This window comes from Larimichthys crocea, chromosome XII (genome assembly GCF_000972845.2).
Source record: "Larimichthys crocea isolate SSNF chromosome XII, L_crocea_2.0, whole genome shotgun sequence".
In the NCBI taxonomy this organism is placed as follows: Eukaryota; Metazoa; Chordata; class Actinopteri; family Sciaenidae; genus Larimichthys; species Larimichthys crocea.
The window spans coordinates 20,261,797-20,277,950 of NC_040022.1; the positions used below are offsets into that span (position 1 = coordinate 20,261,797).

At 40.4% G+C, this 16,154-nt stretch overlaps 1 protein-coding gene and 1 long non-coding RNA gene across 2 annotated transcripts; both read left to right on the forward strand.

The window, feature by feature from the left end:
• The first annotated feature begins 762 nt into the window (after positions 1 to 762).
• unc119c (unc-119 lipid binding chaperone c) lies at positions 763 to 3,623 on the forward strand. The gene is made up of 5 exons (XM_010756209.1): positions 763 to 1,018; positions 1,452 to 1,565; positions 2,309 to 2,399; positions 2,904 to 3,076; positions 3,490 to 3,623. Exons 1-5 carry the CDS (start codon positions 763 to 765, stop codon positions 3,621 to 3,623), a joined length of 768 nt encoding a protein of 255 aa, XP_010754511.1.
• A 3,680-nt stretch (positions 3,624 to 7,303) lies between these two features.
• LOC104939650 (uncharacterized) lies at positions 7,304 to 12,269 on the forward strand. The gene is made up of 4 exons (XR_002042758.2): positions 7,304 to 7,720; positions 11,644 to 11,713; positions 12,030 to 12,127; positions 12,255 to 12,269. It is a non-coding gene; the product is annotated as an uncharacterized LOC104939650 (long non-coding RNA).
• Positions 12,270 to 16,154: the final 3,885 nt, after the last annotated feature.

The following is a 16,154-nucleotide window of genomic DNA, read 5'->3' on the forward strand; positions in this document are numbered from 1 at the left end:
CTCAGTATATGTACCAGTCCACTTCCCTCAGTTCTTTGCCAGATTGTCTAGTGTGTTTTCCCTAGCTATCCAGCAACTTCTACTACCCTGATTCCGATCCTGCCTGCTCGTGTTTTGACCTGCCCTTTTGGACTTTGGACCTCCCTTTCTGCCTGCTCCTACTGGATTTGTTTGCCACGCGGACTGCTTTCTTGTTTGACCTCTGCTAAGTCATTAAACTCTGTTTCTCCACCCGAACTGTTTCCTGTGTCGTGCTATTGGGTTCTTGCCTGTCGTTTTGTTACTCCTGACAAGATAAGACCACTCAGTATTTACAAAAATCCTTATTTCACCTTTTCTCTAAAATTAATCATTACATTTCTCATTCTCCATTGTCTGGTTTTCTTCTGCTGTACCTTGACTGAAGTACCAGTAGGAGCTAGTAAGTATTTTACATTTGCATAATGACGTTGCACTGTAAATTGCAAGCTGTAAAGTGTTTTCATTTCTTTTGCTTTGTGTATGTTAGCCATATGAGTATGTGCTCACAGTTCTTTCACCATTAGGTGATACCACAGCCTGTGTCTAGATTTAATTACGGAATGACATAGATTGCCAAATCCAGCGTGACATAATCAGTTTAGACACCACCACGCAGAGCTGACCTGTGGATTATATCCTTCATAGCTGCATTTGCCTCACTTTGCAAACAGACAGTTTTAATGAATTGAGCCTGATTTAATCAGGGCATTTGGCAGAAAGAAGCAGGAATTGGCACATCAGATGGCAGGCCAAGAGGAAACCACATTTGAAAATGGAGAGGAGTGGCAAATGCAGAATGGAGAAAGTGAAGGTGATCAGGAAGAGAGAAAGGAAAATGAGAAACACATGGAGGTCGATGGAAGCATAGAGGCTTGGAATGGGTTTATTTCAGGGGGGACAGCATTGGATGAAGCAGAAGGGGAGGTCGTGGCTGAATGGAAACCTGGTGAAACAGTCACCCCACAGCATGTCTTATTGCTGAATAGTTACACCAAGGGTAAATCTATCGATCGATCGATCGATCGATCGATCGTCGGGTTTGAACCCTGGGCTTCCGCAGCAAGGACTGAGCCTTTGTACATGGGGCAGTTGCTCTACCAACTAAGCTTAACACACTTCTGAAGAGGTGAATTCTCAGCTGTTGTTGCTTGGATGCAGCGCCGGTCCTGGCCACATTTGCGCCCTGGGCGAACCCCCCCCCCCCGAGGCGAACATTTTCCCGTGCGCCCCCATCGGTCTGTCCGACGCCCCCCTCTGCCTTGTCAACGCCCCGCTCCCGGGGCTCCCGCTCCGCTAACTTAATGAGCGGTATCGAAAATTACCGTTTTTTTGCTTTTTCGGGCGTTCGTGCGCCCCCCACGGAGAATGCGCCCTGGGCGGCCGCCCACATTGCCCATAGCTAGGACCGGCCCTGCTTGGATGTTTGCCAGATTACCTGTGTTCACCAGAAGACAACATCTACAATATAAGCTTCTCTCGCTTCAAGATCAGGGACCTGGGCAGTGGAGCAGTTATCCTCGACATAAAAAAACATGGTCCAACAGGTACTTTTTCATCTCTCTTCTTACATTTGCTGAGATGCTGAATGTTATCAGGAGAACCGAAAAAATAGACTTGTAGCCCCACTAAAATGTATTGGGGAGTATGCACACTACTGTATAGGCTGATAATTTTGATCATTAACATTCCCTTAATTAACTTTGCTGAAATGTATATTTATACTAGAATTTCAATATACGTACTGTATGTGAGTATTGATTGAAGACTAAATTGACAATATGTGAACCTTTAACTAAGAGTTAAAGACAGCATTGATTTTTTTGTAAAAAAGTTTGCAATTTCTTTGGATGGTAGATGAAAGGTCAGAAGATCAAATAATCAAATCAAAACATCAAATGTTATTAATCCTCTTTGGACAATATCTATCAAATAAGGATTTTATATAAAATTCTATAGATCATAATGTCATCTAGCAACAGATGCAGCACCCAGTCCACGAGACACTGAAAGGTGGCTGGGGCTCCACAACCTCAATGAGAGTATCAAGAATAGGTAGATTTTTTTCCTTGACCCTGGTGACAATGATATCTGCATACAACCCTTTGTCAAATCCAGTGTTGGGAAATTGCATTTGTGCCCCAATACACTCAGACCAGTTAATGCTAGACTCTTCACTGACTTTGATTTCCAACATGGAAGCCTGGGGTACCTCCTGCAGTGCAAAGATCTGACTAGGAACTAACCATTCATCCCTTTTTTTTATTCGTCATTTATCTTTTTTCTCCAGAAATTGAAGACGTCATTGAACTTGATACAAACAGATTAATTCAATATCACTTCTCCCCTGCATTCTTGGCCCTCAGAGAGATAGGAGCTACGTAAGTCAGAGCTATTCTTTTGGATTTACTGCTGTTACTGCTATTTGTATTAAGTGGAAGAATATATTTTGAATATCTAAAACCAAGAAACTATATTCTTTGCTGTATTGTTGGGGAACATGAAACAGTTTCTTTTACATTACCAGATATGGTTAATGGTAAAAAATGTTAAGAAGTCATTTTTTAAATTTTTAGTCAGATATACTTTACACAAACTGCATAAAGTGTTAAATACGTGCTGTCGAGACAAGATATCTAGGAATCAGTTATAATTATGTTCTAATGCAATTCTAACTTCACCCAGTCAGCTTACAGCATTAGTTGTTTCAGCAAGTGAAAGGATATAAGTTTATGTTAAAGTGATAATAGTAGTAATTATGACAGGACCAAAAGGGAAAGTCCAGAGGAGGAGGTTGGTGTGGAAAAATGGGACAACAACATTAAAGTTTCAACACATCAAATGGACACTTTTCTTCTTAAAGCTGATCAGCACTTGTCTCTCAGGTTGGAATTCACAGTGGGCAGCAAGGCACTGAATCGTTTCCGTCTGATTGAGAGACATTTTTTCAGAAACCTCCTGCTCAAAACCTTTGACTTTGAGATTGGCTTCTGCATTCCATACAGCAGAAACACCTGTGAGCACATCTACTGCTTACCTGACCTGGAACCAGAGACAGGTACAAGTAAATGACTACTACACAGACAAACAAAAACCATTTCCACAATGCAGGTAAAAATTTAAATGTCAAGTAAGGCTCTGTCCAAAATAGGAACAGTAAACATACAGTGGTTGGAAGGAAAAACTTTTGTTTCACTTCTACAACATGATAACTAACATTATTTAACATTTCTTTGTTTCCACCCCTTGGCATATCTGAAATCTTAAAGACATATAGACAACAGATACAACCTGTGTTGGTGCACTCCTATTTAAACCTGTTGATGGAACAATTTCTAATGGTGTTCCATTATTTGGACGATAACAAAAAATGTGTTTTAGCATGTCTACATTAGTGAAGAAATAGTCTGGCACCTTTTGTCTTTCAATGTCGAATTCATGCTGAATATGTTTGTGTTTTGCTCTGCTCAGTTGAGAAAATGATTGCCAACCCATTTGAGACGTGCTCAGACAGTTTTTACTTTGTCAACAACAAGCTGACCATGCATCACAAAGCAGAGTACTCCTTCAGCCTGCAAAGAGAAATGGACAAATCCAGGGAATAGAGAAACTGTCAATGAATGGGGTCAGTGTGGTATATTTTCTTATAAGCATTATAAGCATTTCATAGTATCTCTCCTAAAGTTGCAGTTAAATGTGAAGTGTATGTCTGTAAGAATTTGCAATGACCTCTCTCTCTACGTAAAGACTAAACATTCTATAGTTTTAATGATCTCTGTCTGTATGAAGAATAAACATTCAATAGTATTTATGACCTCTCTTGGGAGAGTGGCAGGAGGTTTTGCTAACCTTTTTACCTTTCTCTACCTGAGTAGTTCTGTGTCATGACCTTTTGCCATCTCTCTCTGAGAGGTAAAACAGACATGGCAAAGTAAGTCACAAAAGAAGTTGGTCCTTAAAAGGACATTTTCAGAATGTTTATTCATGTTTTCTGTGGCTATAAAAGTGGCCTGGGAGAAGAGGTGGGAGGAATTCGGCAGGACAATTCGGCAGGGATCCGATCAGGGGATGCATCCCAAACTCACTTGTTTCTTTGAATAAAGTCCTAATTATTCAAGTCAAGACAAATTGCAGCTCTTTTCAAATCAAATGAAATCAAATTTTATTTGTATAGCCCAAAATCACAAAATACATTTGCCTCAGAGGGCTTTACAATCTGTACAGGGAGTGACACCCTCTGTCCTTAGTCCCTCGGTTCGAGTGAGGAAAAACTTGCCCACAAAAACCCTTTTAACAGGGAAAAAATGTGGAAGAAACGGGGTCGGCGGTGGAGTCCCCCGGCAGTCTAATCCTATGGCAGCATAACTAAGGGATGACCTGAGCTAGCCCTAACTATAGGCTTTATCAAAAAGGAAAGTCTTAAGTCTACTCTTAAAAGTGTTGACCGTGTCTGCCTTTTCAAGCATCCACAGACCAACTTCGGCAGCCATGGAAAAGTCATGACATCAGCCTCTGGTGTTCCACAAATGATGTTAAGAAAAAAGTTATTAAAGTAATAAAAAAATTATACTGTTATATATTATGTAATGGATTCCTCTTGGAGTTGTAAGGAGATAATGATATCATTGTGTTGTATTACTCAAAAGAAAAATAAGTGAATCCAGTTTACTAATTTAACACTAGATCCTCTTTATGTTATTGTACTTTTAGTAGATTCGCAGGCTGTAGTGTTCATTGGAACAGCAGTTCTTTGCCTTTTTGAAAAGAAAATCCAGTTATGTACTGTAGAACCAAATAAATCTGTGATATTGTTTTGTAGTAAATGTCATATTTATTCGACTCAGCCACACTGTGTTAAAACATATAAAAACAAAATCAACTTTCAGTGAAAAATTCAGTTAGTACACATTCAAAATAATTAACAAAATGTGGGTGTAGTTTAGCTGAGTTGGTAAAGCATCTGCCCCATGTACAAAGGCTCAGTCCTTGCCGCAGTGGCCCAGGATTCAATCTTTTTTTAACAAAATTGCACTTTCATGTATTTTTTCTCATTGTGTCGTGGACCATATTTGTTAAGTTTGCAGAGACATGGACCCCAGAGCAGATACTCACAGAGGACTGGTGAAGACAGGCTTGAGGAGTGACACATGGAAAGATGGATGGATATTGAGGGATGGAGAAAGCTTTAGCCTCACCACACAGGGGTTAATGATCCGGTCAATGATGTAGGGGCCAATGTACCTGGGAGTCAGCTTTCGGGACTCAGTCTTGAGAGGAAGATCACGGGAGGACAACCTTCTGGCCAGGTTGATACTGGAGGGCTGGCAAGCGGTGCCGGTCTGCCAATCTCTGGTTCCGAGCCGCTGAACGGGTCAGAGCAGCCCGGGCTTCACGCCAGACTTAATGGGCTTACTGGAGGTGCGCCTGTACTGAGGGAACTGCCACCTCAACCTCCTGAGCGGGGAAGAGAGGAGGCTGGAAACCATTAGCGGCCATAAAGGGGGACATACCTGTGGCAGAGCAGACCAGGGAGTTGTGTGCGTATTCAATCCAGGGAAGGTGGGTAGACCAGGAGGCTAAAATCAAAACGGCCCAGGAACAAAGCCCACCGAGCCTGGCGAGAGTTAAGTCTGCGGGCAGAACAGAGGTAATATAAGTTCTAGACCAGACAGACAACAAAAGGGTGAGTTGAGCCCTCCAACCAGTGCCTCCACTCCTGAAGGGCCAACCCCACCGCCAGCAGCTCACGATTCCCCCCATCGTAATTTCTCTCCGCAGGTGTGAGACAGCGAGAGAAGAATGCGCAGGGGTGCAGCTTCTGGTCAGAAGAGGAGCGTTGAGACAGGACTGCCCCAACACCAGAGTCAGGGTGACGTAACACAGGAGCAGAGTAAAACAGACTCTACAACTTAACAAAAGTGGCTTCAGCAGTAGGTGACCGAAGAAAGGGTGACTTGGCAGAGGTTAAACTGGTAAGTGGTGCAGCAACTCAACTGTTGTTACAGAGATATCGACGGTAAAAATGAGCAAACCCCAGAAATCTTTGCAATTGCTTACGTGTGGTGGAAGTAGGCCATTCGACCACCGCCTTAATCTTGGCAGGGTCAGACTTGATCTGCCCCTTTTCCACCACTAAACCCAGAAAACTTAGACGAAACATGAAGCCACAACATGCGTTTCCTAGAATAGTCTCTTTTTTCAACTTTGAGTACAGCGAGTTGAAGAATTTCCCTTCGGGGATCAATAAAGCAGTGAGGGCCTTTGCCTGGGAAAAAAAATGTTAAGAACAAAATCCTGTGCTTTTATTTTGAAGTGGATTTTTTATGCCGCGGAGTGCCGTCTATTCACAGGCCTTGTAATGTTAATAGACACCCACCAAACTGCACCATCTTTTCATTAAATAAATTTGAGAAGTTGAAAATTTTCCTCAATTTGGGTCACGGCGAAGCCAGACCAGTTGAGAACCACTGCAATAATACTATCTATCTTTAGAGCAACAAACCAAACCAAAATCTTCAGGAGGGGACATAGAATAAGACCTCAGAAATATGTATGAAAACAGAAAGAGCCATATACAGTATCTGCTGTTGCTGATTTTTTTTTTTTAATCATTCTGCATTTGCTAAATACATTACTCAGTAATGATACAATAACTTTGACAACAATAAAAGCCAGTACTATGTTTAGTAAATGGAGTGTACTTATATAGCGCCTTTCTAGTCTTCCGATCAAGCTTTACACTACATATCTCATTCACACATATTCATACATTGATGGCATTGGCTACCATGCAAGGTGCCAACTGCTCATCAGTTTGAGGAGATAACCATTCATATGCATTCGCACACCGATGGCATAGCCTTCGGGAGCAATTTGGGGTTCAGTATCTATCTACCGGAGGAGCCAGGGGGTCGAACCGCCGATCATCTGATTAGTGGAGGACCCGCTCTTCCTCTGAGCCACAGCCGCCCCATCAAGGGTTAAACCTCTGTAAGTTGATGCTGATATTATTGTGAAAGGAAATGAAAGCACTGGTTAGCTTAAAACATGTAACTGGTGAAATGTGTGTGCTTGTGTGTGCCAGTGTGCCAGTATGCGAGTATGTGTCTGTGAAGCTATTTGTAAAGACATCCTTGAGACAGAGGAAACAAAAGAGTGACCCAAAATCTCTGAAACAAAGAGAAAAATGTGAGTTCAATGTGATAGACTGAGGCTTAGAGCCTGTGGGGTGGAGGCTGGAGGAAGGAGGCGGGAGGAAGGACAAGCAACAGGAAAAAAATGGGAACGGAAGGTACACAGAGAAGGTCGGGCAGCAACACACACATCTGGAAATAATTGGAGAGAGAGAGAGAGAGAGAGAGGGAGAGGGTGGGACTGACATAGACACTGTTCTGTTCACAAAAAGGAAGAAAATTAAGAGAACCACTCGACTGGAAATGTACATAAATTCAAGATAAAGTTCAGAATTAGAGAGTAAGTTAATTGGAGTAAGCAGACAGAGAGAGTCAACCAGTAAAGAACAATACAGAGGAAGAGAAGAAAGGACAACTGGGTGAAAAGCTTGGCTGGTTCAGGGACCAATCCAAAGGAGAGCTGAAAAGGAAACCAACGTTAAGTTTGAAAAAAAGAGTTGAAGAAGCCAGGCAGAACCAAGAAGAGCGTGACAAAGACCAGATCTGAAAGATTGGAAACTCATATTTAGGTAAAGTTTATTTGAGTTACAGATCTACACAAGTACTAAACCTAGGAACTTTGCTTTAATTAGGTTTGTCAATAGTTTTAAACAGAGACCATCAAAATTCACATACATTCTAATCATACAGAGAGAAACTTTGCTTTTGTTTTTGGAAACTCACCATTCTGCTGTAACTTTCCTTTTGGTTTGAGCACAGTTCATGGTCAGGTTTTTCAACCACTGAAAACACTTATCTCATCTTAGAAACTGAGATGTTAATTGTTGCCTAAGTATCTATTTGTATTTAGGTATATTTCTATGTTTCTATCAAGTATGTTTTCCTCAGAGACTGTCCTCACAAGAAAAATAACAGCATCTGCTGTTTGTTCAAATGTTTTACATGACCTGTTAATATGGACCTGACCTCTAGCTCCTGTTAGTTCCTTGAGTTATGACTACCCACATTTAATGACATTTACCACAGGAATCAAATCAAAAATGGTTACATCATTTATTTATTATGGTTTTGGAAATTAAATCTAAAATGATCTGTTGACAGGGGCCAGAAAACAGGAAAGATACTTTGAAAGAGAAATTCAAAAAGCTGCATAGACATGGGACGGGATGCAATATCCCATTTACTGTACTCAACTATGTTTAATAATGTGTTTAATAATATGTAAACAAATATCAAGTCAACAATGCATATAGCCCAATAAGTTCACAATTCATGCATTTTTTTCACAGTGAAAAAGATGTAATTATTTGAAGAGATGCTGGCTGCAGACCTCCACTGTCAGGCACCTACCTCCACTGTCACGCACCTCCACTGTCAGGCCCGGAAATGAACGGGATACATTTTTTAAAAAACTGCAGACCTCCACTGTCAGGCCCGGAAATGCAAGGGATACATTTCAAAATAAAATCGTGAATTCGTGAATGCACTTCCGGTTGAATCGTTTTCCTCACAAATAAATTAATTAGTAAACATTGACATAAAATCTTTCAATTCCCGGTCTATTGTATATATTGTTTTTATAGTAAACTTTTGTTTGGTCAGTGCACATTTTCTCTTAAGCTATTACTCATATATATATATGTTCATCAATGATTAATCATTAATCAAAATCAGTTAAATGTAAACGTTAGTGCTCTTTATTCAGAAAACCCTCATGTCACATCTACATTTCAGGATCTGTTTATTATAGACACAGATTAAATGTTAAATATAAATATTTCAATATTTATCATCACAGTAACAGTGTTACACACATTAGTAGCTGTAAACACTCAGCATTAGAAAAATACATACGTTGGTTTGGTGCTTACATAAGGAGTAAACATTTATAATCATCACTTTAAAAGTTACATACGTTGTTTTTGGTGCCTGTTTGTTTCCCAGATATATTAGTGTGTGTGTGAATGGGTGTATAAGAGACATTAACTTAAAGAACTTTGTAGAAAGGCGCTTTATGAAGTTCAGTCCATTTCCTTGTATTATTTTACGGGCAGATCTGCCACATCCAATATGGCGGACACGTTGACGTAACGCAGCAACGGACCAACCTGCTCAGTGAGGCATCTGAAAATCATTTTCATCTGAAAATGAAAATGACCCTCTCAAAATGTCCTCTCCACCTCCCCACCCCCCAAAAAACGTCATCACTTCCGGGCCTGACAGTGGAGGTGCGTGACAGTGGAGGTCTGCAGCCAGGTGCCTCTCAATTATTTTAAGGACATGCTTGTAAATAGAAACTGAGGGTAAAGGCTAAAATACATTGCTCCGTCGTTTCAATTTAAGTCAATATGTCAGCTCACACAGTCTCCATCCCCGCTGTGTCACGGCTCTGGCATGACTGCAGCGTCCGGCAGCCCTCCGCAACACATACGCAGAGATTCTATTTTTCACGGACGCCAGAGCACGGCGCATAAATTCAGCACAGAGAAGATTGTGCGGGGAAGGAAATCAGCTACAAAATACAAAATAAAACCCCAGTTGATTTTCAAAATAAAATACTCTGTGTTCACCACGGATCGAGTTTCATTACAAGAACACGTCATAATGGGCGGGGGCGACCTGAAATCAACAGGTGAGAGGTTTTCAAGCGTAATCATTTATGACACCTCACATCCTTTTTATAAGGACACCAGAAAAAAGGTGCAGCGTGGAATGCCATTGCAGGAGTCAAAGAGACTATAGCTGGCAATATCGCGCAATTATGCGTGAATTCGCGAGATCTCGTGCGTTCTCGCAACGCTCGGTAGCTGGCAGAGACGCACCTGAGCGCATCACAAACGGATTATGGGTGTTGGCGGACGGCGGAGTACGCAGCCGTTCCGGACCGGAGCTGTTCTGCAGCCGTGCCGCATGCAGTGTATATTCGGGGTTAGCCTTCTGTCAAGTAGCACCTGTGGAACATTTTGACTGCTAGTGCTAATGATCGGACTGGGCATATTAGGCACAGCTGCCTTTATGAATGAACCAAGATCAATAGCCCACAAGTTAAAGGCTTCCCTCTCTGCATCTGTATATATGAGCTACACATGAGTACTGACACGATTGGTTCGGTTCCCCTTCCACTAGTATGCTGCTAAAAAGTGGAAAACAAACAGACACTGTGAACGCATGTGAGGTTTTATTAGATTTTTTTGTGGTGACAGAAGGAACGGGGAAATACAGAAACATTTGAACAGTAACAAATTTCCTTTTTGAAAACGTAAATAAATACATTTTATGAGCCACTTATGAGAAGCTGATACTTACTCAGTATACACACTCGAGTATTGGAGTTTTGGAAGTAACACAAATAAATACAATTTTCAACATCAGTCACTCCTCACTATGCTTTAAAACATAGTTACCTCAGACTTTAGCTCTTCTGTGAGTCATAGGTTTTGCTGTGGTCATGGGAAATGCCTGCAGCAGTATAATTAGGTCTACTGAGGAGGGGAGGGAGCTTCCTTCCTGTCAGCAGTTTGACTTGACCTGTGTGGGGTCAGTAGCCAGTGAGGACAACTCACTGTGAACATGCCCATGTACACACAAACACATGAACACAAATGCACACATTCTTGCATTCTTAAAATTGTCAGCTAATATTTCTAAACTAGGGTAACAGCACCAAACAAAGTAATTGTCATATAATATAATATATTATAATAAGTTCTTGATTGATATATTTATATTTTTTTTGTAGAACAGTCATTAACATACACATTTAAAGAGTCACTGCAATTATTCCTCATATTAAAGCAGCTGTGGAGGGACTACTTCGTGACATGACTCCAATTATTGGGCTTAAAATCAACAGTCTTCATCCTGGTTAGACAGGTCAATCAAATCAAAAACAGATTTTCCCTCTGAGGGCTTTACAATCTGTACAGGGAGTGACACCATCTGTCCTTAGACCCCGAGCTACAACTCTGAGTTTCTGAGTTGTTTGGGTCCAACTAAGGAATGACAAAAATATGTTTTGTGAATTTGGGCTATACAAATAAAATTTGATTTGATGTCATCACTGGTCACATTGGGCAGGGGTCCAGAGAAAACTATGGAGTCCGACATCGTTTTGGCGTAAGTACACACCAATGACACATTCATTTTAGTGACCTCCGATTTGCGTAACTGGGTGTCATTACCGCCGACACGAATAACAATCTTACTATATCTACGTTTATCTTTAGCCATCAGTTTTAAATAAGACTTGATGTCGCCCGCTCTGGCCCCCGGGATGCATTTAACTACTATGGAGCTGCCAATGACCAGAGTTGGTTTCTCAGCGGGTGTGTCACTGAGTGGGGAATATCTGTTTGAAACATGGAGCAAGTGGAAATCACTGAGCCTCGCCTCCAAAGCAACAAATAATCTACACAATTAAATCAGTAATCGGTGACATGAAGCATATTTAAAAAATAATTCTTCACTCTTCTGTTTCCCTCATTCTTTGCAGGATGTCTGTGTCTCGGAGGTGTTTGTGCTGTGTCAAATATTTGATGTTTGTCTTTAACCTCATCTTCTGGGTTGGTATTTGCACACTAAATCCTACACATCTTTGGACCTTTAAATTAATATGCTCACTGCGTGCTTCAGAAATAATTCCTTAGACTTGCCAAGTCAATCCCTTATGTAACATTCCTTCATTCACAATTTTCTACTCGCTATTAGAAACATAATTTTCAGGACAATGCATTGTGATTAATGCTGTACTTTGACTTTGATTTGATGTTCCATTTTCTGAAAAGCTAGGAGGATGTGGCTTGTTTGGCATTGGAGTATGGCTGTCCTTCACACAGGCAGAGTTCTCCTCTCTTCCACTGTCTTTTCCATCCCTCTCAGCTGCCAATCTGCTGCTAGTTGCTGGTGGGATCACGATGGTGACTGGCTTTCTGGGTTGTCTTGGAGCACTAAAGGAGCAGCGCTGCTTGTTGTTCATGGTGAGAGGTGCATATGAAATATATGATATGTTCTTACAGATATATCTGATGTCGTAATGGAATTACATCAACTGTCACTTGTACACACTATAATGTCAGTCTCTACCTGCTCTTTTCTGATTTGCAGTTCTTTGTGATTCTTCTGCTCCTGGTACTGACGGAGGTGACTTTAATGTTGGTTATACACATCTTCCATGATAAGGTAAGTTTAAGGCACACTACTGCTACACAACTTGCAACAAATAAAATTACCAGTGATTGTTGTTTGAAAAAACAACAATGGTGGTTAGTGTAGATGTTGCTAGCATCGGAAATGGAGAGAATCTCTTCATTAAAAGAAAAGCAAAGAACGGCACTGACAGTTTATCTCCCTGGAAAATAGTTTTTGTTCTTTTTCCAGCTGTTTGAGTTGGACTACATTTTATGGCTCTTTGATCTAATTGTTTGAGGTTTTTCTGCTACAGATGACAGACAGATGGCTCATCCAATCACCTGCTACATATGTAGCCCTCCCACTCAACTCCAATGTTGCTAGAATAATCATGGCGAACCCCTTTTCACCTGTTAACACCTCATGCATGGGAGGCGGATTAGAAGGAGTCTACTAGAATAATGAAATTGGGATATATCTACTTTAACTAGAGCATACGACCCTGCCTAGAGTGCAGAGAGTTTATGTGAGCTTACGACCTCCCATGCATACCTTTAACACACCATAGCCCTACCAACACCACATTCATCAAGCATAAAAAAACATTTTGAATGCAAATATACTGTGCAACAACATAGGTGTTTATTAACAAAAAACGCAATCACCCTTTAAGTCAAATAAAATTAAAATAATAATACCCGGGGTTTAGTAAACTCAGTTATGGTACCATGTGTTGGCACGCATGTTGGAGCTTATTTGAATCCTCATGAAAAGTGTTCCTCAGTACTCACTGATCCTTGGAGATTCAGAAACACAGCTAGTCAGTTGTCCTCAAACCTTCTGTTCAATGAAGAAAAGTGATGTGAGATGAAGAAACTAGTCCTGAGCACCCTCTACAGCAGCAGCATGCATGGTGGCAGGCAGGCAGGTGGCATGTAGGCTTGAGGCACACTATGCAGAAATTCACAACACTAATAAACTCACTATTCATTCCCATACACTGTTCATACTGTCACTAGTTCACATAATGTCCATACTCACTCAGAAAACTCTGCGCACAATATTCTTCCACACACACTCACGGTCTCCTTTTCCTTCCAGCTAGCGGGGACACAGCTAACTAGAAAAATTTCTAAAGAAATTTTGAGTGTGCCTGACTCTGGCCCCGTCGTCCCCATGCATTATTACTTAGCATTAGCTTGTTAGCATTAGCATGTTAGCATTAGCATGTTAACATTAGCATGTTAACGCTGATGCGCTAGCAGTTAGCATTAGCTAACAGCTAGCTAACTGTGTTGCGGCCTTAAAAGAAAAAGAAGACTGCCCAAAAGTTGTGCGGTAAGGAGGTATATTACAGTCATAAACAGATGCTATTCTTGAGGATCGGATGGAACTAGCAGGACGATGACCTACAAACTCCAAAAGACATGCTGGGGCCAGACCATGTAGAATCCTATACCCCAGACACAAGCTTGAAAACTCTCTAAAGTTTTCAAAGCTTAATAAATGGTGTTTCTCTAGAATATTACAGTGGTGGTAATGAAGTGCTTTTTTATCAAGAATTTTTATAGCTTGTTTATATAGTGATTTTAGCGGTCTAATGGTAGATTCATTGGCCTGCCCCCAGCAGGTGATGCAATATGAAATATGTGAGAGAATGAGACTGTGCATAAATGTTTTGGCTACATCCATAGGAAGCAAAGATCTTATATGTCTAAAATTAGCCAGGTTATATTTAATTGTTTTTGTCATTTTTTTAATGTGCTTTTTGAAGTTGAGGTTAGAATCCAGGGTAACACCAAGATATTTTAATTCGGTAACTATATCTATGGATTCGTGTCTAATTTTAATGCTTGCAGTTGGAGCCTGCTTCTTAGTTTGACAAAAGAACATGCCCTTTGTCTTACTGATGTTTAGAGTAAGATAGGACTGTTCAAGCCATTGAGCCACACCTTGCAAAACCTTTGTTAATTTCTCTGCTGCTATCAGAGCATTTTTGCCATGAACAAACAGGACAGTATCATCTGCATACAATTGTACATCAACTCCATTACAGTGTTGTGGCAGGTCATTGATGTATAAACTAAAAAGAAGAGGACCCAACACAGATCCTTGAGGCACGCCCATTGTGTTTTTAACATAATTTGAGTATGCGTCTTTGACTCTGACACATTGTACCATGTTTGAAAGATATGCGGAGAGCCATGTCAGTGTTTGTGTGGAAAAATTTAAATAAGAGAGCTTGGAAATGAGGACATTGTGATTAACAGTATCAAATGCTTTACGTAAGTCTAAGAATACAGCACCAACAACTCCACCTTTGTCAAGTTGTGCTCTGATTTTTTCAGTAAAGTGTAAAACAGCTGTTTCAGTAGAGTAGTTCTTTCTGAAACCAAATTGCATATTGTTTAGACCAGGGTTGCAGGTATTCAGGTGTGTTGTTAACTGCTGTAAAACTACCTTCTCTACAACCTTTGAAATTACTGGTAATATACTTATTGGCCTATAGTTATTTGGTTCATGACGATCTCCAGACTTGAAAATGGGTGTTATAACGGCATGCTTCCAGTTATCAGGAAAACGGCTTTGTGTTATTGAGAGATTGATTAAGTGTGTGATTGGGAGTGTTAGAGTGTTCAGATGTTCTTCTTTTTAGTTTGTGTTTCATCAGTGATGTTCAAACTGAAGCCTGTGTCATTTTTAGTATGTGGGCCAACTACAGGCGTAATGTCATCTTTCTTAAAAAGATTGCCTAACTCATAGACAGACTCAATAAAAAATGAGTTAAAGATGCTTGCAATGGAACCATTGTCTTTGATTAACTTGCCCTGAGATTTTAGGTGTATGTCTTCTGCGTGACGTCCTTCTTGCCCTATGAGGCTATTGATATTTTTCCAAATTTCTTTACTATTTCCTTTAGCCTCATTTAGTACTTGAATGTAAAAATGGGACTTTGCTAATCTCATTTCATTAACCACTTTATTCCTCAAACCTTTGTAAAATAAAATGTCTGTATCTCTCTTAGATTTAATGGCTTTTTTAAAGGCTAAATCTCTTTGTTTCAATAATTGCCACAAGGTGTCGCTAAACCAGGGCAGGGTTACTCTCTTTCTCTGTTTTCTCTTGGACTGCACAGTAAACTTCTGTCTAACAGTTTTCAGTTTGGCTGAAAATAAGTCGCAGCCATGAACCAAGTCCTCTGTGGATAAAAAATCCTCCCAGTCCAGACCGTTTATCTCACTTTCATAAGCAAGTTGTTTAGTTTTGGGTAAGTGCGATATGATTTCTGTGTGATGTGGTGCGTTCTTAAATCTATTTTTAGTTAATTTTCTAGAGTTAAATTATGATCAGACAGTCCAGTAAGGAGATTGTAACTTTTTGTTATTCTCTCTGGTTTGTTGGAGAAAATGAGATCCAACATTGTGCTTGAGCTTTTTGTTATCCTTGTTGGCCCTTTAACCAGTTGCTGCAGGTTATATTTATCTGTTATAGTTTTCAGTTTATTCCTTTTCCCTCTGTCTTCCCAGTTTAGATTAAAATCACCCATGAGAATAATCTCTTTGTTTTGTTTAAATTGTTTTAACATATTGGTAAGGACATTATAAAAAGAATCCTTTGCTGATGGTGGTCTATAGAAAGCAATTAAAGTGAATGACATTTGTTGACATAATATAACTTTTATGGCAACATGCTCTAAAGTGTCTGCTGCATCAAGCGCAATGCGCTCACATTTAATATTGTCTTTGCCATAGATCATAAATCCCAAATGACCTTTGCATGATTGACTGTCTGGAATAGGTAAAAAGCTCGCTGCTTGATAACTGCAGGATTCCTACAGGTCGGGACGAATGTAGTTTTAAAGTCTTTGGCGTCGTT